Here is a 26,910-nt window from a genome sequence, read left to right on the forward strand (position 1 = left end):
AGTCCATGGGGTTGCAAAGAGTCGGACACGGACACGAGTGACGACTGAACAACAGTAACGACATCCTGGCTGTGCTATTATACTACATTTACAAAATGACACCTTCGGGGAGACGGGGTGCAGCGCACACCAGATCTCTCTGTATGATTTCTTAACAACTCCCTGTGAATCTGCAAATATCTCAATAAATATTTCAATTAAAAAGACAAAGACAACCGTCTGAGATCCCATTCCTGGGTATCCCCAGCCCTGCATATTCCCTTCCTCTTGAGTGTGAGAGGGACCCAGTGATGTGCTTCTAATGAATGCAACACAGCAAAAGTGGTGGTGGTTTAGTCACTAAGTCATGTTCAACTCTTGTGACCCCATGGACTGGGAACCTACCAGGCTCCTCTGTCCATGGGATTCTGCAGGCAAGAAGACTGGAGTGGGTTGCCATTTCCTTCTCCAGGGGATCTTCCCAACCCAGGAATAAAACCCGGGTCTCCTGCATTGTAGGCAGATTCTTTACTGACTGAGCTAGTTACTTCTATGATTAGGTTTCAAAAGACTGACTCTGTCTACTGCACAGTCCCTTAGCTTGCACACTTTTATGAAGGTCCCTGAGAGAGGCCACAGGGCAAGGAACTGAGGGTGACCTCTGGCCAAGAGACAGCGAGACATGAAGCCTGAAGCCCATTCCCCTGTGAGGAACTGAACTCTGCCAACAGCCAGGGAGTAAGCTTGGAAGCCCCAAGGTGACTCAGCTCCAGCAGACACCCGACTTCACCCTGAGAGACCCTGAAACGTGCATGGACTCCTGACCCACAGAAAAAAGTGTGTACCTTTAAGCCACTAACTTTTGACATATTTTGCTATATAATGACAGATAACTAATACAGCCTTCTTATTTTTTTAATTCCTCTTTCTGGCTCCAGTATTTTGTTGCTTCATTTCTTTATCCTTGTGGGTTTGTATCTCTTTTTTATTCCCGTATTCTTCCTTTCTTAGTGTTACAGGAAGGAAACCATTATGTATTTGTTGAACCTGCCATTTTTTACTGCAAGTCACTCTCAAATCTTGTTAAAAACTAATTGTGTTCCCCTGCTCCCAGATTCGTATGTTGAGGCCCTAACCCTAAAGGTGGTGGTACTTTGGGAAGCAATTAGATTTAGATGATTCTCCCTGATGGCTCAGACGGTAAAAGCATCTGCCTACAATGTGGGAGACCCAGGTTCCATCCCTGAGTCGGGAAGATCCCCTGGAGAAGGAAATGGCAACCCAGTCCAGTATTCTTGCCTGGAAAATCCCATGGACAGGGGAGCTGGTAGGCTATAATCCATAGGGTCGCGAAGAGTCGGACACAACTGAGCGACTTCATTTTCTTTCTTTTCTTTAGGTTTAGATGAAATCTTGAGGGTGGAGCCCCCATGATGGGACCAGTGCCCTTAGAAGAGGAAGAGACACTAGAACTTTCTCTCTCTGCCATGTAAGAAGGCAGCCGTAGGCTAGCCAAGAAGAGGATTCTCACCCGGAACCAAATCTTTCAGCACCTTAATCTTGGACTTCCAGTCTCAAGGACTCTGAGAAATAAACGACTGTTGTTCAGACCGCCCAGTCAGTGGTATTTTGTCATGGCGGCCTGGAATGCTAAGATACCATGAGACCGACAAAATTAATGAGACAAATTAACAAGCAGTCTCTTTTAAATGACAGTCATTTTATTCTAAAATTTTCACATCGTAAGTCTAGTACGGAAGATGAGAATTCTGTTACAAAATGAGTTTTTTCATTTTAATCATTTGATCAATGTAGCATAATCAGAGGGCTTTATGTCCTTATAGTTTTAGCCAGCAGTGGAATTTAAAATGCCCCAGTTTGCCATCTGCTTCATTTTCTCCAGCAAGAGCAAAACCAGTAAAAAGAAATAGTCTTCAAACATCCGCCCTTTTTCCAGAGAAAAAGAAATACATGCCTAGACTATGGATTCTATTTGAATCACAGTGAGATTTGGCCCTAATTTCCAGAAATCTCCACTCATATGATACAGAAGCAATTGAATTACTCTCTTTTACTTCTCTTTTAAGTTTCTATTTAAAAAGCAAAAAAGGAATGCCACACTCATGTAAGCATCATCAGTGGATGTGGGGAAATAAAATATCCCTGGATTTCTCAGTGCTCCTGTAAAAGGCCCCAGCTCCCTGAGACACAGAAATACACACAATATAAAGATAACGAACGCTTGCTCTCATCCTTAGAACCATTTTACTTTTCACATACCCTGAGGATTCGATCTATAGCAATCAGTCTAGTTAATTGCTCTCTTCTGAAAGGGATGATAAAACTTCTTTTATCTCCACAAGAAGCCAAATGGTGACATTCCAGACTAGGTCCACTGGCTGAGCTCCCAAACTGCCAGGAAGACTGGAGAGCTATCTCCAGACAGCTATCCCTATCTCTCTAGGTTCTTACAGAAGCCGAGGACTTTGAGACATCTCCTGGTCATAAGAATGTGCAGACAGGAATGCTTAACCTGCCCTCACAAAGATGCATTTACATTCTATTAATAGAAGTTTAGAGTCAGAACCCAGGACCCTTTCATCTATCTCAAAGGAGCAAAGGTCTTCCTCTCTCTTTTAGGGGGAGGAGGGGAGGGGAGGAACTGCCTCTAAATGAAGAAAATAGTGTTCTCTGTCTCAAATCAGTGGGGTGAAACCTTCCACCTACTTAGAGAAATTCCATGAGCTCTCATGTGCTGCCTGTGGGTCTAGTTATGGGGGACCAGCAGAGCAATGGTACTCTGATTGTGGATCTGGTTGTGTCAATAAAGAACTCTCTTTCCTGACCCAGATGCCCCATCTTCACACACACACACACACACACACACACACACACACACGTCACATAACTACACCAGTAAGCTAGTGTCTCAAACCTTTTATAGTTCTTAACAGTCCAGGTTAACAAACCTAAGAGCAAGCAAGCAAGTTAGAAAAGGAATACCCACTAGGAAGCAAAAGAGATTCCCTCAATATATTTTACATTAAATCTCCCAGAAAAAGCCTCCTCAAAGGTAAGAGTGTCATATAGGATCATGGAATTAAACAAGATATTAAAAATATGTCTCAACCCCTCCAAGATTCCCCATGGAAGGGCCATGGGTCTCAATTCTACCCCATTCTAAGTAGTCCTTGTTCTCCAAGCTAAGTTCAGGAACCAGGATTTTTCCAATCCCCTCTCAGATCTACTCTAACCACTAGCTGGGAGGGCCCCAGGGAAGTCTAAGCATCTAGTGCAGTGTTTCAGACCCAAAGAGCTGATCGCTCTGAAGTCACTGTGGGCTTCCCCAAGCATCAGATGGATGACTGTGCTGGACTGATCTTTAAAACAGCTTTTAATCTATGAGTCAACCATTTTATTACCATAAGCACCAAAAGAGCAGAAGGAGGGAAATGTAGGCTACTCTTGGCATCTGGATGAGAGTTGGAATTTATTACAAGCATCAAGCTCTTATTAGAGGCAAGGCAAATGCTGCGTCTGAACTGTGAAGGCTCAGACTCCAGCCATCTGAATTCCATCCCTTCTTTTTCAGACAAGGGCATTAGGACCCCAAAAGGTAACAGGACTGCTAAAATCATACAGGTGGGCTTCCCTGGTGGCTCAGTGGTAAAGAACCCACCTGCCAAGGAAGAAGATGCAGGATTGATCCCTGGGTCAGGAAGATCCCCTGAAATACGAAATGGCAGCTTACTCCGATATTCTTCCCTGGAGAACCCATGGACAGAGAAGTCTGGCAGGCTACAGTTCGTGGGGTCACAATGAGTCAGACACAACTGAGAATGCACATGCCAAAGGTCATAAAGGTAGTGGCAAAATTACAACTAGAACCCAGGTCTTTTTTCTTGTTTCCCCTTCAGCTAAGGCAACAAGAGATGATTTATCATACATGTGCTACATACAGCTGCAACTGAGACCTAGTCCAGAATGTCACAGGTCCAGGGCAAAGGACCAAATGGAACCATTTTGAAAGAGCAAGGTGGGTCTCTCAAAGGTGGCTGAGGTGATCACAATGGCCACAGATGTCCTAGATCCACTGAGACAAATTCTAAACAGCAGGAATATAGTCCAACAATTTGTATCAATGTCCCTGGCCTCTGGCTCCCCTTGTTTCTGCTCCTGTGGCTTCCATGGGTGCACAAGTTTACTTGGGCCTCATCTTTCTTCTTTTGATCTTCAGCTTGCACATTCACTTCTTTCTCCACTTCCCTCTCAAGGTGCAGAAGTTTCTCAGAAGATGGTGCTAAGGCCGAAAGGAACCCAGGTCTCTTGAATCACAATAAAGTAATTTGCTATTTAATCATTAAAAAGGTGCATTTCCTATAGTGGAAATGAATTGTTCATCACAACCTGGACAATACAGCCCTTAAGCCTTTGTCCAAAGAGCAACCTCTTGATTGGCTGGTACCTCCAAGGTACCTCAATACTACACTGTCGCACATCTGACATACAGCATTTCTAACTACCAAGTCATGTTCCATGGCTTTAATAAGAGGTCAGTACAGCTCACTTCTTACTGGAACTGGACCAGCCCAGGGAACAGATAAAACCAAGGTTTTTGACAACTTGAGACCTCTCATAGGATCCTGTAGAGAAGAACAGTCTAAGGCAGAGTCACCTCCAAGGACCTTCTAGACAGTCTTTGCTCAATTTGTTGTTCAGTCACTAAGTCATGTCTGACTCTTTGTGACACTACGGACTGCAGCATGCCAGGCTTCCCTGTCCTTCACTACTTCTCGGAGTTTGCTCAAACTCATATCCATTGAATTGGTGATGCCATCCAACCATCTCATCCTCTTTCGCCCCCTTCTCCTCTTGGCCTTAAAATCTTTCCCAGCACGGGGGTCTTTTCCAAGGAGTTGGCTCTTCCCATCAGGTGGCCAAAATAGTGGAGCTTCAGCTTCAGCAATAGTCCTTCCAATGAATATTCAGGGTTGATTTCCTTTAGGATTCATTGGTTTGATTTCCTTGAAGTCCAAGGGACTCTGAAGAATCTTCTCCAACACCACAGTTCAAAAGCATCAATTCTTTGGCACTCAGTCTTCTTCATGGTTCAACTTGTACAACCATACATGACTACTGGCAAAACTATAGCTTGGACTGTATGAACCTTTGTTGGCAAAGCAAGTGATATCTCTGCTTTCAATACACTGTCTAGGTTTGCTATAGCTATTCTTCCAGCGACCAAGTGTCTTTTAATTCCCGTGGTTGCAGTCACCATCTGCATTGATTTTGAAGCCCAAGAAAATGAAATCTGACACTGTTTCCACTTTTTCCCCATCTATTTGCCATGAAGTGATGGGACTGGATTCCATGATCTTCATTTTTTCAATGCTGAGTTGTAAGTCAGCTTTTTCACTCTCCTCTTTCACCTTCATCAAGAGGCTCTTTAGTTTCTCTTCACTTTCTGCCATTAAAATGGTGTCTATCATCTGCCTATCTGGGGTTGTTGATATTTCTCCAGAAATCTTGCTTCCAGCTTGTGCTTCATCCAGCCCAGCATTTTCTATGATGTACTCTGCATATAAGTTAAACAAGCAGGGTGACAATATACACACTTAATGTATTCCTTTCCCAATTTTGAATTATTCCATTGTTCCATGTCCAGTTCTAACTGTTGTTTCTTGCCCTGCATACAGATTTCTTAGGAGGCAGGTAAGGTGGTCTGGTATTTTCATCTCTTGAAGAATATTCCACAGTTTGTTGTGATCCACACAGTCAAAGGCTTTAGCATAGTAAATGAAGCAGAAGTAGATTTTTCCTGGAATTCCCTTGTTTTTTTCAATGATCCAGCATATGTTGGCAATTTGATCTCTGGTTCTTCTGCCTTTTCAAAATCCAGCTTGTACATCTGGAAGCTCTCAGTTCACATACTGCTGAAGCCTGTCTTGATGGATTTTGAGCATAATCTTGCTAGCATGTGTGCAGTTATACAGTAGTTTGAACGTTCTTTGGCATTGCCTTTCTTTGGAATTAGAATAAAAACTGACCTTTTCCAGTCCTGTGGCCACTGCTGAGTTTTCCAAATTTGTTGGCATAATAAGTGCAACACGTTAACAGCATCACCTTTTAGGATTTGAAATAGCTCAGCTGGAATTCCATCACCTCCACTAGCTTTGTTGGTAGTAATGCGTCCTAAGGCCCACTTGACTTCACACTTCAGGATGTCTGGTTCTAGGTGAGTGACCCACTACTGTGGTTATCTGGGTCATTAAGAGCTTTTTTGTACAGTTCTGTGCCACCTTTTCTTAACCTATTCTGCTTCTGTTAGGTCCTTGCCATTTTTGTCCTTTATTGTGCCTATCTTTGCATGAAATGTTCCCTTGTTATCTCAAATTTTCTTCAAAGAGATCTATAGTCTTTTCCATTCTATTGTTTTCCTCCATTTCTTTGCATTATTCACTTAAGGGTTTCTTATCCCTCCTTGCTATTCTCTGTAACTCTGCATTCAGTTGGGTATCTTTCCCTTTTCCCTTCTCCTTTGCCTCAACAGTGCTGTAAAGACTTCAGATACTCTAAACACAGACTTTGGGGCTAAAAATATTTAAGATCAAAAAAGGAAGTAAAAACTGAAAAGTTGTTTCCAGTAGTTCTGGTGTTGGCCATAGCTTCTGAGACTTTCTCTCTCATACAAGATATACAGTGAGGGCCATGAGAATCACACAACTCTGGGAGGGGTGGAAGGGAGTCCTCAGTGAAAATGATGTATTACAGGTTTCACTTGACTTGACATTCAATCCCAGTAAAGCTCAGTACTTAAGTAAGTAAGGCTTCGAATTCTGCTGTAAGCCATGATATCCAATTCTATTCTTCCACTTTCGCTTTTCTGCAAATGAAGTACCCAAGGATCTCCCGCATTGCAGGCAGATTCTTTACCGTCTGGGCCACCAGGGAAGCCCTATTAAGAATACCTTCTACCTTCTCCACTTTCACCTTTTTTTCTCCAAATGAAGTGACAGCCGATTGGATTTTTTTTAAATATATTAAATGTCATGGATATTCAATCCTTTTTATCCAAAAGTTAAAATTTAAGCACTGTTCAGAGATGATAAATGTCCACCCTATTTATTCTGACACAACATTTGGCTAACATAGAATCGCTGACTGACTATATTCTGAATAGCTGGACATAAATTGGCATATTGAAATACATTCACAATTTATTTCTTTTGATGCCAATTTAGAGAACAAAACAACATTCACCATTTGACTATGGAAAGACAACTGCATATATGTACTTTAAAAGGAGTTAAATGAAAGAAGTCTTAGCTTTAAGTTCTCAGACAAATTCTTTTCTTTTTAATCAAGCCTCACTGCCAATATGAAAAATCAAGGCCCCAGACTGTAAGTAAAAGAGAAGCTGGCCCAGTGTTCCCAAGTTTAAGCTCACCCGGAAGACCCTGGCTCACAGGTCCTCCCCAGTGTTTCTCTGTCCCAGCCTGGGACACTTCTGGTCGCCCCTTCCATCCCCACTGCAGGCTGAGCTGCCATGTCTTTGTAAGGCATTCTTTCCAGGGACTAGCGAGACAGCTGCCTTTCCCTCCCTCTCTTTAATGCCAGAGTCTAGTAACTTGATATATGCCCCATGGTGCCCCTCACAGTGCTCCCAGAAAGCTGAGAAATCTCAGGCAAATAGGCCGGCAGGTAAACTGCTGTGGCCTTCCTGAAGCACACACACAAACTGGTCCCCACTGTAACCCTCACAACAGAACCATACTCACACAACCTGCAGAGAATCCATGAAGTGATTTTTAGGCAGATATTTACTGAGTGCCCAAAATTCACACAGGCTGCACGCCATGTTAAGTGCCCTGTTGCAGAAATTCTCAACAATCTGCTGAATTTAGAAGTGGCAGCAGGCGTCATCAAATGAAAATGGAAGAAGGCTACATCTCTTCCCTCAGGCTTTTTCTCCTCCAGTGAGACAAGCAACACTTGGCCAGTAACTGCATCTGGGGATAAGTTGACAAGTACTTCCGGAGGGCTGACATCACCCCTGCACTGACTACACTGTTCAAAAGGCAGACAGGCAATGCCAGGGAAGATTAGGCAGACTTAAGTTCTGCCTCCCTAACTGCATCTCTCTGGTAAAATGCCAGGGAATAACTGGACTAAATGATCCAGAAAATATATTTACTGAAGATGACAAATTACAGAAAAATTTAAAACGGCTAAAACTGCTACTGTGGTATCACTAGCTCACTTTATGACCAGATGCAAAGTAGGAGATTTAAGTGTATAGTACACTAACAATCTGAACCAAGGTCTCTCAATTACAGGGTCTGTTCACCAGAAGTCTTTTCCATCATTCTGAATAAGAAGATTCACCTTGGTGTTCTAAATAAATTCTACTAAAAACTATCATTTCATACTTTGGACACTTTACCTGATTATTATTACACGAGAACACAGAAAGGAATGGGACACACTTCCCAGAAAGCCCAGGGAAAGGGAAAGTGAAGTCGCTCAGTCATGTCCGACTCTTGGCAACCCCACGGACTGTACCTGCCAGGCTCCTCCGTCCATGGGATCTTCCAGGCAAGCTTATTGGAGAGGGTTGCCATCAGAAGTGACCCAAGATAATCATTCAGCCTCTGCCTTACATGTACTTGAAAGGCAAGAGGGCTGCAGCAGATGACTCTTCAAGTTCCAACAGCTGCTTTACCCAACTTCATGAGAAAACTGGAAATTAAGAGAGTTTGGTACTTTTCTCAAGTCTTTTTCAACAAAAGGCTGGATTTGAGTGTGTCATATCACTCTAGTGATTCCCTGCACACTGCCCAAATCTTTAGGGAAAGCACCTATTTTTCCTAATTATGTAGGAAAATGCTGATATGAATTTTTGGTATGAAATTTTTCATACTGAATTTTCAATATGAAATAAGATGTGTGTATTTATACTTGCACACATATACAGAGCCACATGCTCTGGCACTGAAGCGAGACTGACACGTTTCAGCATTGAAGGAAACATTAGTCTGCTGTCTGCAAATAATAAAGCAAACATTAAATAATGAGTGGAATCTCCCAAGTAAGTGTCTAAAACAGACTGAATGTGTAACACAGAACATACCTTAATGTTTTTTCTGGCTCTCTTCCTTCCAGTATCTCCATGTGGACATTACTGCTTTTATATTCTTCTCATGACTAATGGAGGAAAAAGCCTAAGGGAACTTTCAGCTGTGACGAAAATATTCTCAGCTTTATAGAGGGACAGGTTACACAGATCTGTGTCCTGTCAAAACTCATAAGTTGTGCACAGAGGATGTGTGTATTTTACTGGATGTATATTTTACCTAAAAAAGAACTATAAACAGATACTGAACTCTAGGGATTAGATTTTCTAAGCAGTGGCACAGAATGCTTATTTTAGAACTTCTATTTTTATGTGTATTCAAGGCTTGAACAAATGATTAAATAAACTGAAATGAGGCAGAAAGTTTCCTCACTGTTAAATATGCAACTTCTGGTGTTAGACTGCAATTGTTGGTATCAAATATGAACTTACGGTATGTGTGTGTGTGTGTTGTGTGTTATATAAAATACTTATAAAATATACAGGAATAATATACATACACTCACTTATTATTTTTCTTACTAGCTTGGTCTTCAATTGGCAGGAAGGAAGACACATAGCCACCAGATCTTGGTGTTTAAATTACCATTAGCCACCAAAGGACATGGAACAACAAACTGGTTCCAAATAGGAAAAGGAGTATGTCAAGGCTGTATACTGTCACCCTGCTTATTTAACTCAATATGCAGAGTACATCATGAGAAACGCTGGGCTGAATGAAGCACAAGTTGGAATCAAGATTGCCGGGAGAAATATCAATAACCTCAGATATGCAGATGACACCACCCTTATGGCAGAAAGTGAAGAACTAAACAGCCTCTTGATGAAAGTGAAAGAGGAGAGTGAAAAAGCTGGCTTACAGGTCAACATTCAGAAAACTAAGATCATGGCATCTGGTTCCATCACTTCATGGTAAATAGATGGGGAAACAATGGCTGACTTTATTTTGGGGGGCTCCAAAATCACTGCAGATGGTGACTGCAGCCATGAAATTAAAAGACGCTTACTCCTTGGAAGGAAAGTTATGACCAACCTACACAGCATATTCAAAAGCAGAGACATTACTTTGCAAACAAACGTCCATCTAGTCAAGGGTATGGTTTTTCCAGTGGTCATGTATGGATGTAAGAGTTGGACTGCATAAAAGCTGAGTGCCAAAGAATTGATGCTTTTGAACTGTGGTGTTGGAGAAGACTCTTGTGAGTCCCTTGGACTGCAAGGAGATCCAACCAGTCCATCCTGAAGCAGATCAGTCCTGGGTGTTCATTGGAAGGACTGATGTTGAAGCTGAAGCTCCAACACTTTGGCCACCTGATGCAAAGAGCTGACTCATTTGAAAAGACCCTGATGCTGGGAAAGATTGAGGGCAGGAGGAGAAGGGAACAACAAAGGATGAGATGGTTGGATGGCATCACTGACTCAATGGACATGAGTTTGGGTAGATTCAGGAGTTGCTGATGCACAGGGAGGCCTGGCATGCCGCAGTCCATGGGGTCGCAAAGAGAGACACAACTGAGCGACTGAACTGAACTGAACCAAAAGAAACCCGGATTCTTTGGAGAAAAAGCTAGGTCCAAGGTTATGGCAACAAAAATACAACCTAGAACACCCTAGAACATCTTTCTACACTACAAGCTGAAGCAGCACCCAGAATCTGAGAACCTACCAATTAAAAAACTCCCTGAGCTCAAGCATACAATTTCCAGATTCAAAGGGCCTAACAATTGATGCTTTTTGGAAAAGACTTTTTTTTTCTATTTTTTTTTTTTTTAATTTTTATGCCTCCCAGCATGTGGGATCCTAGTTCCCTAACCAGGGATCAAACCTACACCCCCTGCATTGGAAGCACAGAGTCTCAACCATTGGACCACCAGGGAATTCCCCTGGAGAAGACTCTTGAGAGTCCCTTGGGCTGCAAGGAGATCAAATCAGTCAATCCTAAAGGAAATCAGTCCTGAATATTCATTGGAAGGACTGAAGCTGAAGCTCCAATACTCTGGCCACCTGAGGGAAAGAACTGACTCATTAGAAAAGACCCTAATGCTGGGAAAGATTGAAGGAAGGAGGAAAAGGGGATGACAGAGGATGAGATGGTTGGCTGGCATCACCGACTCAACATGAGTCTGAGCAAACTCTCGGAGTTGGTGATGGACAGGGAAGTCTTGGGTGCTGCAGTCCATGGGATCGTAAAGAATCGGACATGACTGAGCAGCTGAACTGAAGGGAAATGAACAGTTGACAGCACAATGATGAAGCTATCCGCCACAGGCCCATCTTTATGAAATTTCTGAACGTGAAATTTCTTTTAGGGCAAAGAAAAGGCCCCATAAGTTTCCAAAGGTTAAAAAAAAAAAAAAAGATTGCATACTAAGAACCAAGAAGCAGAATGACAGTGGATTTAACACACTGGAAGCTAAAATATAATGGAGAAATGCCTCCAAAATTTCAAGGAAAGTGCTCTGGATCCAGAGTTTAACACACAGCCAATGCAAGCAAACTACTCAATGTAAAGTCTTTAACATATTTATCATTCACATATGTACAAATCCACTGGAAGAGCTGCTCTACCAAACTGACTGAACAAACCAAGAAAGCTCTCCAACATGCAAGAGGAAGACAGCAAGGGACGATCAGGAGGGCAGCTGCAGGCAGAAGTCTCAGAAAGAGCTCCGCAGGAAGGTACAACTGGAAGCACCTCTAATGAGCATCCACACAATGAGAGGAGATTCACCCAACCAAAGGGAGGTCTGAGACTGAATTACTGAGGAGTAGGAAGAAAATTCAGCACAAGTGTGTGTGCACACATGCATTTAGACCAGCAATTGGTAACTTCAGACAAGACAAATCCTGGACAGAAAAGGAAAAGTAAGCCCTGAACACTGAGCCACGTATAACTGTGGACAGCTGAATTCTCATCTTCCACAGAAGTCAACAGGAAATGCCTCAAACTGAAATATCCAAGGAGAGCAACACAAGCATTTGTGAATGATTTCACAGCCATGATGGTAAATGAAACTTATGAGTTAAAAAGTCTAAGTGTCTGCTTTTAGGAAGTAATATTTTTCACAGCAACTTGTATAACTATCTGACTTCTAATGACTGCACATACAAACACAATAAAAATAAAAACTAAGTTTTAAAAATTGGTTTTTTTATTTACCCTTTTTTTTTAAACAGCCTTTCCAAGAAATTCAATTTTAAAATCTCATAGAACAGATAGATAAGATGAGACCACATTAGATGTACTTTTCACTATTCTGATCAAACAATATTTAAAAACTAGATTAGAAAGGATGCAAACTATAAGCAAACAAAAGCAAAAGGAAGTCAGGTACAGACCAATGACAACATTGCAAGCACCTTACTGTTAGCAGAATACTTCCAAACATACCTGTATTCATAGACATACCCAAAGATGGAGAAACTGGGGATCAGAAAGTTACTAACTTACCCTAAGAACTAAGAGAAAGCAGACTTATGATATTACTCTTAGCATAATTCTAGCAGCCTTCTAGTAGAAAAAAATTTAAGAATGTTCCTTCCTCGAACCCTCCTACCCTGTTGGTGGGAAGGTAAGTTGGTGCAGCCACTATGGGAAACAGCATGGAGGTTCCGCAGAAAACTAAAAATAGAGCTACCATATGATCCAGCAATCCCACTCGTGGGATTATACCTGGACAGAACTATGATTCAAAAATATACATGCACCCCTATGCTCATAGTAGCACTATTCACAATAGCCAAGACATGGAGACAACCGAGATGTCCATCAGCAGATGAATGCAGCAAGTGGTGCATGCATACAATGGCATGTTCCTCAGCCATAAGAAAGAATGAAATAATGCCATTTGCAGCAAAATGGATGCAAATAGAGATTATCATACGAAGTGAAGTAAACCAGAAAGAGAAAAAAATACCATATGCTATCACTTTTATATGGAATCTAAAATATGGCGCAAATGAACCTGTCCACAAAACAGAAACAGACCCATAAACATAGAGAACAGATTTGTGGTTGCCAAGGGGGATGTGGGGAGGGAGAGGGATGGACTGGGAATCTGAGGTTGGTAGGTGCAAATTATTACTACATTTAGAATGGATAAACAAAAAGGTCATCATGTATAGCACAGGGAACTACATTCAATATCCTATGATAAAACCATAATGGAAAAGAATATAAAAAATAATGTATATATGGGGACTGATGCTGAAGCTGAAACTCCAACACTTTGGCCACCTCATGTGAAGAGTTGACTCATTGGGAAAGACTCTGATGCTGGGAGGGATTGGGGGCAGGAGGAGAAGGGGACGACAGAGGATGAGATGGCTGGATGGCATCACTGACTCGATGGACAGGAGTCTGAGTGAACTCCGGGAGTTGGTGATGGACAGGGAGGCCTGGCGTGCTGTGATTCATGGGGTTGCAAAGAGTTGGACACGACTGAGCGACTGAACTGAATTGAACTGAACTGACTCTATTTGCTGTATAGCAGAGACTGGCACAATAATGTAAATCAACTATACTTCAATTTAAAAACCTGTTGCAAAAAAGGATATTCCCTCCTTGCTAAATGACAAAAACAAAAAGATAACTGATGAAAATTTGTCTCTTGAGGTGAATGTCTTCCTAGTTAAAAAAAAAAGAAAAGAAACAATGTAGGGAGCTTACTACCAGATAAATTGTCAATGGTAATTTTTTTGCACCCGTATCAACTAGAGTGAAGAAACACAAAATAGTCCTATGATAACGCAGCTCTGTGTCTAAGAAATAGTAGGATTCCTACATGATTAGGCAGATAGACAAAAGTCAGACAGGAAAGTAACATATATTGTTGCTGTTATTCAGTTGCTAAGTCATATCTGACTCTGTGACCTCACAGACTGTGGCTCAGCAGGCTCCTCTATCCTCCACTATCTCCCAGAGTTTGTTCAAATTCATGTCTATTGAGTCTGCGATGCTATCCAACCATCTCTTCTTCTGCTGCCCCCTTCTTTTGCCTTCAATCTTTCCCAGCCTTGGGCTTTTCCAATGAGTCGGCTCTTCCCATCAGGTGGCCAAAGAATTGGAGCTTCAGCTTCAGCATCAGTCTTATCAAGGAACATTCAGGGTTGATTCCCTTTAGGATTGACTAGTTTGTTCTCCTTGCAGTCCAAGGGACTCTCAAGAGTCTTCTCCAGCACCACAGCTTGAAAGCATCAATTCTTCAGCACTCAGCCTTCTTTATGGTCCAATTTTCACATCCATACATTGGAAAAAACATAGCCTTGACTATATGGACCTTTGTTGGCAAAGTGATGTCTCTGCTTTTTAATACACTGACTAGGTTTGTCATAGCTTTCCTTCCAAGGGATAAGCATCTTTTCATTTCATGGCTGCAGTCATCATCTGCAGTGATTTTAGAGCCCAAGAAAGGAAAATCTGTCACTGCTTGTGTGTTTTTCCCCTTCTATTTGCCATGAAATGATGGGACCAAATGACATAATTTTAGTTTTTTTGAATGTTGAGTTTCAAGCTAGCTTTTTCACTCTCATCAAGACAGTCTTTAGTTCCTTTTCACTGTCAGCCATTAGAGTGGTATCATCTGTATATTTGAGGTTGTTGATATTTCTCCCAGCAATCTTGACTCCAGCTTGTGATTCATCCAGTCCGGGATTTCATATGATGTACTCTGCATAGAAGTTAAATAAGCAGGGTGACAATATACAGCCTTGACGTACTCCTTTCCCAATTTGGAACCAGTCAGTTGTTCCATGTCTTGTTCTAACTGTTGCTTCTTGACCCGCATACAGGTTTCTTAGGAGACAAGTAAGGTGGTCTCTTAAAGAACATTGCACAGTTTGTTGTGATCCACACAGACAAAGGCTTTAGCATAGTCAATGAAGCAGAAGTAGATGTTTTTCTGAAATGTCCTTGCTTTTTCTATGATCCAACGAATGTTGGTAATTTGATCTCTAGTTCCTCTGCCTCTTTGAAACCCAGCTTGTACATCTGGAAGTTCTCAGTTCACATACTGCTGAAGCCTAGCTTGAAGGATTTTGAGCATAACCTTGCTAGCATGCGGAAAAAGTGCCAAGGGCACTGCACACCTGTAATGTGCTAGGTACTACTCCAGGCCCTGGGGATACGAAATGAACATGATCCCTGATCAGCAGAACTGAAAGAAAGAAAAATACCATGAGAAAAGTGATTAACATTCACCCAGGGATTAATCTTAAGACCACTGAAAAGACAATTCCATAAAAGAAAGTCTGTCTACATCTCAATTTCCATATTCCTATAGGAATGAAGGTGACTGAAATGAAGGTTATTTGTATAACTTTGCCCAAGACGCCTAACTGAAGGGTTCTCTTTACTGCTTTCACCTAAAGCAAATGGGGGGTGGGGGTGAAAACTAAGCTATCCAGCATGGCATCCATGTTTGCAGCAGGAAGGAAGACACTTATTGAAGCTCCAGGTACTTGAAAGTTCTATGCCTATGAGAAACAGGTGATATATTCTGTAAGATGTATTCTTGCCAGTTCAGTCACCATTCTACCTGGCCCTTCAGCTGGGACATTAAGGTGAAAGTTGTGGTTTGGCTTCTATGAATATAAACTGAAGATTACTGATTAAAAAAAAAAAAAAAACTAACTTCTTACGTGACAAACAAATGAACCTTTTAATATCTGTCCCTTAGGTACTGGATGTAGCTCTTTCAAGTTTCTGATTTTTAGATATCATAGCTATTAACCATTTAGGATTTTGCTTCTAATTATTTCAAATATATCAACTGAAATAGTTAACAAGTTTTCAATTCTACTGTGATAATTTTTCCAGTACAACAAAGGCAGCAAAATTACTACTTAAAATGTCTGAGAAAAGAAATAAATACTTTGGAAATTAATTCATTTATAAAGCTTCCAGCATAGGCTTCTATGTGTTTTCATATGTGCCCAGGTCTTAGAAAGGGGTTTCTCTGGTGGTTCAGTGGCAAACAATCTGACTGCAATGTAGGAGACTCGGGTTTGATACCTGGCTTGGGAAGATCCCCTGGATAAGGAAATGGCTACCCACTCAGTATTCTTGCCTGGGAAATCCCATGGACAGGGGATCCTTGTAGGCTATAGTCCTTGGGGTCACAAAAGAGTAGGACACAACTTAATGACTAACCAACAATAACAAGGTCTTCAAAAAATGTTATGATCTCAATAATGATGGAACACTTAAAATATGGTTTTATAACTAGTCATTTAGTCACTGTTTCTTATTAAAACCTAGAACTCTTTTAAGAGAATACTCTGAGTTCCATAAACTTTTGTTTCAAGGTTGTTGTAAAAGTAATTTTCCAAAAGTTTTTTATTCTGTTACAGGGATTTGGTTATTTCTCCTTCCATCTAATTGTCATTTTCAGTCAGGCTTCAAATATTTTTGTTTTGACTCAACCTCTGGATGAATTTAAAGTTGAATACAATACATAGAAAAGACCCTGATGCTGGGAAAGACTGAAGGCAGGAGGAGTAGAAGGGGACGACAGAGGATGAGATGGTTGGATGGCTTTACCGACTCTATGGAGATGAGTTTGAGCAAGCTCTGGGAGATGGTAAAGGCCAGGGAAGCCTGGCGTGCTGCAGTCCGTGGGGTTGCAAAGAGTCAGACACGACTGAGTGACTGAATAACAACAATACATAAATCTCTTCTATGTGGCAGTGGTGAGAAGTTCTGCACTGACCCATAGTTACCTATGAATTAATTTAAAACTCTCTTCCCCTTGCTCAGATACATTTATGACCATTTATCAGAAAAGCATCGTAACTGACATCACAATGTCTATGATAAAATGTCACCACTCAGACGTGTTCCCTTGAATAATACAGAGCCTACATAACTCTACATGGTAGCCCCGCTTTTATTTAAATGTGAGGTTTATTTAAATGTGAGGTTTAATCAATCCAACAAATAAAATATGCTATTGAAGAGAACCAGAAATCAACCCCCACACTGTGAATTTCTAAGCACCTAAGTTGCTACCTTCGATGATGAATGGTGGGTAATCTGGGCACCATCCCATAGGACTTCAAGGAACATCTGTGAGTTAAGGCAGGGAGAGAGCCGATACCAGCGCCCTGCCCCGCCCTGAGCCAGTGTCACGTACAGTATGCATCGAACGAAAGCAGTGCTGACTTCCACTGCCACTAGTGTCAAAGAGGGAAAACGATACCTAGAGGCTTGACTTAGAAGGAAAGTGTTAGTCACTCAGTCCTGTCTGACTCTTTGCAACCCCATGGACTTATAGATTGCCAGGCTCCTCTGTCCATGGAATTCTCCAGGCAAGAACACTGGAGTGGGTTGCCATGCCCTTCTCCAGGGGATCTCCCCAATCCAAGGATCAAAATGGGTCTCCTGCATTGCATCTTTACCATCTAAACCACCAGGGAAGCCAGCTTCTTCATTAAAAATGAGTTAATAAAACACAGTAAGTCTTAAGCTGGACCAGTAACATTGAGAATTTTGCAATTTCAGCTTTAATGAATGTTAATACTTAAAGGTCCAATAAGAAAATAATTTCTGAGTGACTATCTGGCTGGGCCCTTCAATTCAGGGCCACTACACCCCTTGAGGTGGCCTTGGCTCCACCTCACCCCAACTTCCACCACCACCATCCCAGGATTACTGCACCAGCCCTCGTGGTTCCCCTGTACCCCAAATGCTGTGAACAGCCCTCTATGTATAAATCCTCCTCTAATTAGCCTTATCTAACTGAGCCATCTGTTTCCTGTTGGGACTAAATTATACAATCACTGCACACACTAACAGTACAGAAGAGTTCCAGCATCATGACATGTTTTACGCTTTGAGTATCTGTTTTTCTCTGCTATTTCTTGTTTTTGTATTTTTTGACTATCATTTTTTGGGGCTTCTCTGGAAGCTTAAATGGTAAAGAATGTGCTTGCAACACAGGAGACCTGGGTTCAATCCCTGGGTCTGGAAAATGCCCTGCAGAAGGGAATGGCAAACCACTCCAGTATTCTTGCCTGGAGAATTCCATGTACAGAGGAGCCTGGTGGGCTACAATCTATGGGGTTCCAAAGAGTTGGACACAAGTGAGTGACTAACACTTCTACATTTACTGTTTTTCATACATTTATTCAGTTCACTCACCCAGTCACGTCCGACTCTTTGCAACCCGAGGAACTGCAGCACACCAGGCTTCCCTGTCTATCACCAACTCCCCGAAGCTTGCTCAAACTCATGTCCATTGAGTCGGTAATACAATCCAACCATCTCACCCTCTCTCATCCCCTCCTCCTCCTGCATCAGGGTCTTTTCCAATGAGTCACTTCTTTGAGTCAGGTGGCCAAAGTATTGGAGTTTCAGCTTCAGCATGAGTCCTTCCAGTGAATTCAGGACTGACTTCCTTTAGGATAGACTGGTTGGATCTCCTTGCAGTCCAAGGGACTCTCAAGAGTCTTTTCCAACACCACAGTTTAAAATCAACAATTCTTCGATGCTCAGCCATCTTTATGGTCCAACTCTCACATCCATGCATGACTACTGGAAATACTATAGCTTTGACTAGACAGACCTTTGTTGGCAAAGTAATGTCTCTGCTTTTTAGCGTTCTGTTTAGGTTGGTCATAGCTTTTCTTAAATTAAGTCTTTTAATTTCATGGCTGCAGTCTCTCATGTGGCCTAAATTAAGGATTCAGTTGAGCCTTGGGAATGGACTAGAACTAGGGACTGGAGTGTCACACTGAGATTAGGAAGTCCTCTTGATCCATGTTTCATTCCTCCTTTTCTCTGCATGTCAGTGTCATTCTGCTTTATCACTACAAAATGCTCTGCACTGCTTCCAGGTACACATGATAGAAAACGATCATTACCGAGCAGCTCCAAGTGTGTAACTCCATATTCAAAGGAGCAGCAGCAGAGATGGTAATCCTGCACGCAAGCCACTTTCCTCAGTCAGGTGACCAACTGAGTGAAAGCCTTGTTCTACTAAGATGACCAATTCTGTTATAACCATGTATTTAAGAGCAAGGAAATTTCCAGAGAAAGCAAGCTGACTAGCTGAGACCACAAAAGCGGTTCCTAAAATTTCAAAACCAAGACCATTACTATGCTAAAATATAATACTGGTAGTTTTAACAATCACTGCTGTGCCTATGAAACCTTTTCTAAGATCTAACAGCTTTCAGTAAGCAGGATAATTAAAAATAATAACATATTTCATCCTAATTCTGTTCCAAAGATACATTCAGGTGATATAATTACTCTGCAAGAGAGGTTACACTTGGATGTTTCCACATAACTGCAAGGCATCAAAACAACTGTTGATTACAAAGCTTAGTCACTGCCACAAATTCAGACTTCGCTAATTAAATGGAGGCACAATCCCACTAAGTAGAATAACTAATTAAATGAAACTGCCTAGATTCATTATAAAGTGAATTTTGCATGTGAAAAACTGTTACAGCCTGTTAGAAGAGCATCCCCGCCTAAAGCTTCAGTGGACACCAGTTGTCAACAGCACACCCGGGTCACTTCCAGCAAAACCTCACAGCAAACATAAACCCAAGCCTTCACAGAAAGATTAATATCATTTACATAAAAAGCCAAAACACAAACCACCTCAGCTAAGTAGTTAATACACTATCAGCAATCCGAAGCTTCTTGGTGGGGAAGGCCGATGGCAGGGGTGGTCAGCAAGGGATATACAGCAGTGGACCAATACTTAGCTAAATGTTTGGGTTTATCAACCCTCAGGCTACAGCAGTTTCTGACTCTGTGACGAATATCAGAGGCTGTGGACCTGAGAGACACAGAACAATAGATATGAAAGGAACCTCAGAGTTCACCTCAGCTGACCTCCCATTTTGACCTGGACCCCACTCAGGTTTTAACCACCCCCACTTCAGCCTACTTCTAGGTTTCTCCACCGTTCACCCCTTGCCGTCCTATCTATCAGTCTAACTGCCCCCTGCACTTACACGTCTCATACTTTTTTTTTTAATCTCTCTCTGCCTTACCTGCTCCCATTTGGATCGCACTCTCTGTTCCTAAAACAGTTAAGTTCCCCGATTCCTGGTCTAGGCGATCGCACTGTAATCAAAGCGACCACTGCTTTACCCGCGCCAACCGCAGCCTGGCCTGTCTCCCAGCGCACCTTGGCCTGCCCGACGAGTGCGGCCGCACTGCAAGCACTGCACAGGCGTTGCCTTGCCCCGCCTGTGATGGCCAGACGCTCACGCCTATAAGCTCCAGATTCACCCTCTTTCACTGCTCTATGAACATGAACCTGAGTTCTTTCACTGTTTTTCCTTTGATGGTTGGCCCTCAAGTTCTGTGAGTGGGAGGTGCTGAAGAGGCACTGTCGGAGGAAAAGGAGTTTTGCTTCCTGTTCCCGGTGTTCGCACTGAGCAGGCTCCTGCAGCACCAGAGGCTCCTCCAGTGCTCTCTAGCTTCCGCTTGAGGTTTGTCTGATAATTCAAAGAGCAGTCTACCCAGTCTCTTTAATAGGAGATGCTGAGAAAACAGGCACGTGTAAAACAAGGAAATTAGAACATTTTCTCACTCCATAAACAAAAATAACCTCAAAATGGATTAAAGGTCTAAGACCAGAAACCACAAAAATCCCAGAAGAAAACATATACAGTACATTCTTTGACATAAGTCCCAGCAATATTTTTTGACTTTGTCTCCTTGGGAAAGGAAAACAAAAACAAAAATGAACAAGTGGGATCTAATCAGACATCACGCATCAACGGAAACAAAAAGACATCCTACTGCGAGAGAATATATTTGAAAATGATGTTTGATTAGGCACTAATATCCCAACTATACAAAGAGCTCCTACAACTCAATATTAAAAAAAGCAATCTGATTTAAAAATGGACAGAAGACCCGAATGGACATATTTCCAGGGAAGACATACAAATGGCCAACAGGCACATGAAAAGATGCTCAACAACATCACTAATCACGGAAACGAAAATCAAAACCACAATGAGCTGTATCATCTTGCCCCTGTCAGAATGACTATTATCAAAAAGACAACAAAAATAAATGCAGGTGAGAATATGGAAAAAGGGAACCCTAGTACACTGTTGGTAGAAATGTAAATTGGAATAGCCACTATGGAGAACAGTATGGAGGATCTCAAAAAAAGTTAAAAGCAGAACTATTACATAATCTAGCAATTCCACTTCCTGGTATAAATCAGAAGAAAATGAAAACACTAGTTTGAAAACATATGCACTCCAATGTTCACAGCAGCATTATTTATAGTTGCTAAGATATGGAAGCAACCTCAGAGTGTATCAACAGATGAATGGGTGAAGAAGATGCAGCACATAAATATATAATAGACCATTACTCAGCCATAAAAAAGAAAGAAAACTTTCCATTTGTAACAAAATGGATGGACCTGGAGAGTATCATGTTTAGCGAAATGAGTCAGAGAAAAACAAATACTGTCTTTTCATTTATATGTGGAATCCAAAAAATAAAACAATGAATATAACAAAAACAGGCTCACAGATACAGAAAACAGACTAGTGGTTACCAGTGAGGAGAGGGGTTAGGGGAGGGGCAAGGTAAGTGAAGGGGACTGAGAGGTATAAGCTAATAGGTCTAAAATAAGATATAAAGATGTACAGTACAGGGAATATATTTTATATTCCCAACATTTTATAATAACTCTGAATGGAGTATATAAAAATACCAAATCATCTCAAACATAAGATTGTAAATCCACTACACTTCAATTAAAAGCAGTGAACAGGCAGAATATATGTGATTTCTTAAACTAAGCTGAACTCTGCCCACCATTTCTGCCCAATCTTAGGCGTGATTTCCTTGCTCTGAAGCAACACAGAATGACAAATCTTTCACATACCTTCTCCAATGTTTGAAAACAAAGATTTTGCTTCTGCTTTACCTTCTTTTCACCAGATTAAGCACATCTAGTCCCTTTAATCATCTCTGATATAAATCCTTATCATCTTAACCGCCTTCTAGATGCACCTCCCTCCCACCAGCTTGGCAGCATCCCTTCCAAAGCCCTGCCCCAGTAACAAAACATAATTCCTCCTATGGTCTGACAGCCTGGTGCAGTGTAACAGGACTACTGCTTGTGATTAACACTCTGCATCTCCCTTCAATGAGTTAGGAGCCACACTAGCATTCTGGAAATTCAGTGTTCAAAGGTGGCTTGCGGGTCAACTGAAACGCCCAGATTTCTGCACACAACTATCAAGTAGGATTTACTGATCGTATGCTTCCTTCTCCCCCATCAAGAGAGAGACTGCTTTCTTCTAGCACTGCTAAATTGTTTTTTTCCCCTACTATTCTTAAAGCAATGTGCTGTGTGCTATGCTTAGTTGTTCAGTCATGTCTGACTCTTTGCAACCCCATGGACTGCAGCATATCAGGCTTCCCTGACCATCACCATCTCCAGGAGCTTGCTCAAACTCATGTCCATCTAGTTGGTGATATCATCCAACCATCTCATCCTCTGTCATCCCCTTCTCCTCCTGCCTTCAAGCTTTCCAGGGTCTTTCCATCAGGGTCTTTTCCAATGGTGGCCAAAGTACTGGAGCTTCAGCTTCATCATCAGTCCTTCCGATGAAAATTCAGGGTTGACTTCCTTTAGGATTGACTGGTTTGATCTCCTTGCAGTCCAAGGGACTCTCTAGAGTCTTCTCCAACACCAGAGTTCAAAGGCATAAATTCTCTGGCTCCCAAAATAGCCCTTTGAACAACTCTTTCATTAAAGTCTCATTTACTGTTTCATGGACAATATATTGTCCAAGTTCAAGGAATGTATAGGAATCTATGAAAATCTTGTCCTTCATTATATAAAGCAACAACCGTGTTGAAATGCATGAAAAGCAATGAGAAAGTAAAACATTTCTAATATTCCAAAGTCAAAGTTTTGCATTTAAGGTTGATCAATAGTGCTATTGGGCTTCGCTGGTGCTCAGATGGTAAAGAAACTGCATGCCACTGCAGAAGACCCAGGTTCGATCCCTAGGTCAGGAAGATCCCCTGGAGAACGAAATGTGAACCCATTCCAGCATTCTTGCCTGGAGAATTCCATGGACAGAGGAGCCCCGAGGGCTACAGTCCATGGGGTCTCAAAGAGCCAGACACGACTAAGCGACTAACACTTTACTTTCCACAGTGGTATCACTGGGCAATGGCATCCCACTCCAGCACTCTTGCCTGGAGAATCCCATGGATGGAAGAGCCTGGTGGGCTGCAGTCCATGGAGTTGCTAAGAGTCGGACATGACTGAGCGACTTCCCTTTCACTTTTCACTTTCATGCATTGGAGAAGGAAATGGCAACCCACTCCAGCGTTCTTGCCTGGAGAATCCCAGGGACGGGGGAGCCTGGTGGGCTGCCGTCTCTGGGGTCGCACAGAGTCGGACACAACTGAAGTGACTTAGCAGTGGTATCACTAAACCTGACAAATTAAAATTTAAAAGTCTGTGATTACAAAGATGTGATTCAGTAAATAATGTGGTAAGGAGACATTATACAAGGTCCTATGAATAACTCTTTTTGAATATGTCCTGACCTATGGTAGATTAGTCTCAGTATTATGTTATATTGTTGTTGTTGTTTAGTCGCTAAGTTATGTCCGACTCTGTGACCCCATGGACTGCAGTCCCTCCAGGCTCCTCTGTCCCTAGGATTCTCCGGGCAATAATACTGGAGTGGGTTGCCATGCCCTCCTCTAGGGAATCTTCCTGACCCAGGGATCGAATCTCCATCTCCAACTTGGCAGGCCAATTCTTTACTACTGAGCCACCTGGGAAGCCATTATGTTATATACTAAGATACATTTTACTCTAAGACTCAGTTGCCATCTTTCAACCATCCTAAGCATCTATTTCCCTGGTGGCTCAGTCAGTAAAGAGTCTGCCCCCAATGCCGGAGACCCAGGTTCAATCCCTGGGTTGGGAAGATCCCCTGGAGAAGGAAATGGCAACCCACTCCAGTATTCTTGCCTGGAGAATTCCATGGACAGAGGAGCCTAGTGGCTTATAGTCCATGAGGTCACAAAGAGTCGGACATGACTGATTAACACACACACGCATCTATTTAAGATTTCCCTGTTTTAGACCATATTTATAATAGGTTAGCCTACAAAGTGCCACTAAACTCAAATATTAGATATGCACGATACTTCATAACTTTCACTACAGCTCCTTTATCTATTAATGACCATAATTCCTCTACAGTAAGTCCTTCCCCGAGACTTACATTGTCAGCATCTTCACCTCTTTTCCTCATCAGGTGTCACTGCACAAACTTGGCTTCAAATCCTAATTGAACCATTAGAATTTACTTTTCTCTTTTTCTTAGTTTAACAAGTATAAGTGAGACCACACCCTTTCCTATTGCCTTGCAGCCCTGAGGGCAGCTCATATGAAGCTGACCAGGTGTCAAATGTTCCTGCTCTAACCCAAATTAAAAATGCCCCATTTCCAGCATTTCCTTTTTAAGTTTTCCAGGGGGAAATAAAGTTTCTCTGAAAATCTCTGCTGCTGAAGAATACCATACAAACAAGGCAGAATAGAGCCTTGACAATTCAGCGCCCACAAAAAGCAAAACTGTCCTGTTTCTGGCCAAGGGGGACTGCAGCCAAAAAGCTAAACGCCCACTAAAATTCGATCTCCCTTTTCCCACGCTTTTCATGTGTTCGCTGGAATGTGGTTCCCACCCAGCACATCTCTCAGCCCCCCTGGCAGCTCAGGGTGGCATCTGACCCATTCAATGAAATATTCAATGGAACATGAGCACCAGCATTATGTGGCATTGCCAGGCCCAGCCTGTAACGCCTTGAAAAAACCCTTCCATGCTCTTTTGAGTTTGGAAGCCACATTCTGAAGACGGCAGAGGGACTGGTCAGGTTAGGGTCCCTGAGCAACTACATGGAGCAGTTACTGCTGACCTGCAAAGCTTACTGCAGATGCATTTCCTGAGAGAGGGAAGAGTGACTTAAAGCATACAGAAGTTCATGGACTGTTGGGTCTTTTGTTTCAGCAGAACAGCTTAGGTAACAGAAAATTCCTTTTTTTTTGTAATTTGTTGGGTTTTTTAAAATATAAATTTATTTATTTTAATTGGAGGCTAATTACTGTACAATATTGTATTGGTTTTGCCATACATCAACATGAATCCGCCACGGGTGTACACGTGCTCCCCATCCTGAACCTCCCTCCCACCTCCCTCCCCGTACCATCCCTCTGTGTCATCCTAGCGCACCAGCCCCAAGCTTCCTGTATCCTGCATCAAACCTTCTGCGAAAGGAAAAGTGAGGAGAAACATACATAATGACTGCAAACTCTAACACTGGGTTCAGACAAAAAATAAGTGGCGTCCATGGTTTAATAATCCCAAAGGGAAATAACCTACTGGAATAAACCCTGAGCCAGGGCACTGCCTCTTGAACATCACTCAGCCACATCTTCACCTTCTCACCCATCATGCCACATCTCCCACAGGAATGAGAACTCACCCCAGAACTGTGATTCTTCCTTTGGCTTCAGATGGCAGCTCATCATCTTAGTCCCAGCCATGGATTCTTTCCCTGCTCTCAAGTGCCAGACACATGGCTTCATGGTTAGGTACCAGCCTAATCACGGAAAACTGCTGGAATTCCTACATGTTTCCATATTCTTCCTCTTGTTTGTCCGTTCTACCAGTTCCTGTTATTTTAGCTCCATGTACAGTGACCAGGACTTTGTGGTTGTTCCTTACTAATGAAGTCACTGGTCTCATCCCATTATACATATACTGGGTTGCTAAATCCAGATTCATCGCCTAGAATAGCATCTCTATGACTACTGCCAAAAATGGGGGCTACCGATTAGGGACTGGCAAATTATGGTCTATGGGCCAAATCTGGCCTATTGCCATTTTTGTAAATAAAGTTTATTGGAACATGGCCATGCCCTATTACACAGCTTTTGTACTGCAATGGCAACACTGAGTAGCTGTGACATCACAGGCTGCAAAGACTAAAATACTTACCATCTGGACCTTTACAAGTTTACCAACAGCTGGTACAGGCCAACATCATTTCTCATAAAGACAATGGCAGTTATCTTCTTATGCCTCATTCATTTAGCACCATTACAAGCACCCGAACTAGCAGAATAAGAAAACCAAAGATAAACAAACATATACATGTATATACATGTTACCAAGGATATAAAAGATATGCTACTTACTCTTTAGGAGTTATTAGTGTACATAGAAAATGAGTACTCATGCTGGTAAGATATATACACAAAAAGCCCTAATGAGTAGTAAAATGAGTCAACTAGGCAGACACAGGAAGGAAAGATAGGGAAAAAATGGGCAGAGGATCTGACTATACATTTTCCCAAAGAAGATATACAGATGGCTAATATGGACATGAAAAGGTGCTCAACATCACTAATCATTAGAGAAATGGAAATCAAAACTACAACAAAGAATCACCTCAACCTGTTAGAATGGTGCCTGCACGCATGCATGCTCAATCATGTTCAACTCTTGGCAATCCCATGGGCTATAGCCCACCAGGCTCCTCTGTCCCTAGAATTTTTTAGGCAAGAATACTGGAATGGGTTGCCATTTCCTACACCAGAGGATCTTCCCAACCCAGGGATTGAACCCGGATCTCTTGAGTCTCCTGCATTGGTAGGGGGATTCTTTATCACTGTGCCACCAGGGAAGCCTCGCCTATTAGAATGACTCCATTCAAAAAGACAAGAAATAAGTATTGGAGAGGATGTAAGGAAAAGGGAACCCTTGTGCACTGT

At 42.1% G+C, this 26,910-nt stretch overlaps 1 protein-coding gene across 2 annotated transcripts in view; it reads right to left on the minus strand.

Annotated features, from left to right (window-relative positions):
• MCUB (mitochondrial calcium uniporter dominant negative beta subunit) overlaps positions 1-26,910 on the minus strand; it is a 95,327-nt gene that overhangs the window by 57,059 nt on the left and 11,358 nt on the right. Inside the window, exon 1 of one of the 2 annotated variants that reach the window (XM_027543850.1) lies at positions 26,135-26,215. The exons of the other annotated variant lie outside the window; for it this stretch is intronic. Within the exon in view, the coding sequence (XP_027399651.1) occupies positions 26,135-26,137 (3 nt within the window). The 5' untranslated portion in view covers positions 26,138-26,215. Of the gene's footprint in view, positions 1-26,134; positions 26,216-26,910 lie in introns of those variants that run through there. 2 annotated transcript variants of the gene reach the window in all.

The sequence above is a fragment of the Bos indicus x Bos taurus genome, chromosome 6, assembly GCF_003369695.1.
Source record: "Bos indicus x Bos taurus breed Angus x Brahman F1 hybrid chromosome 6, Bos_hybrid_MaternalHap_v2.0, whole genome shotgun sequence".
NCBI lineage: Eukaryota > Metazoa > Chordata > Mammalia > Artiodactyla > Bovidae > Bos > Bos indicus x Bos taurus.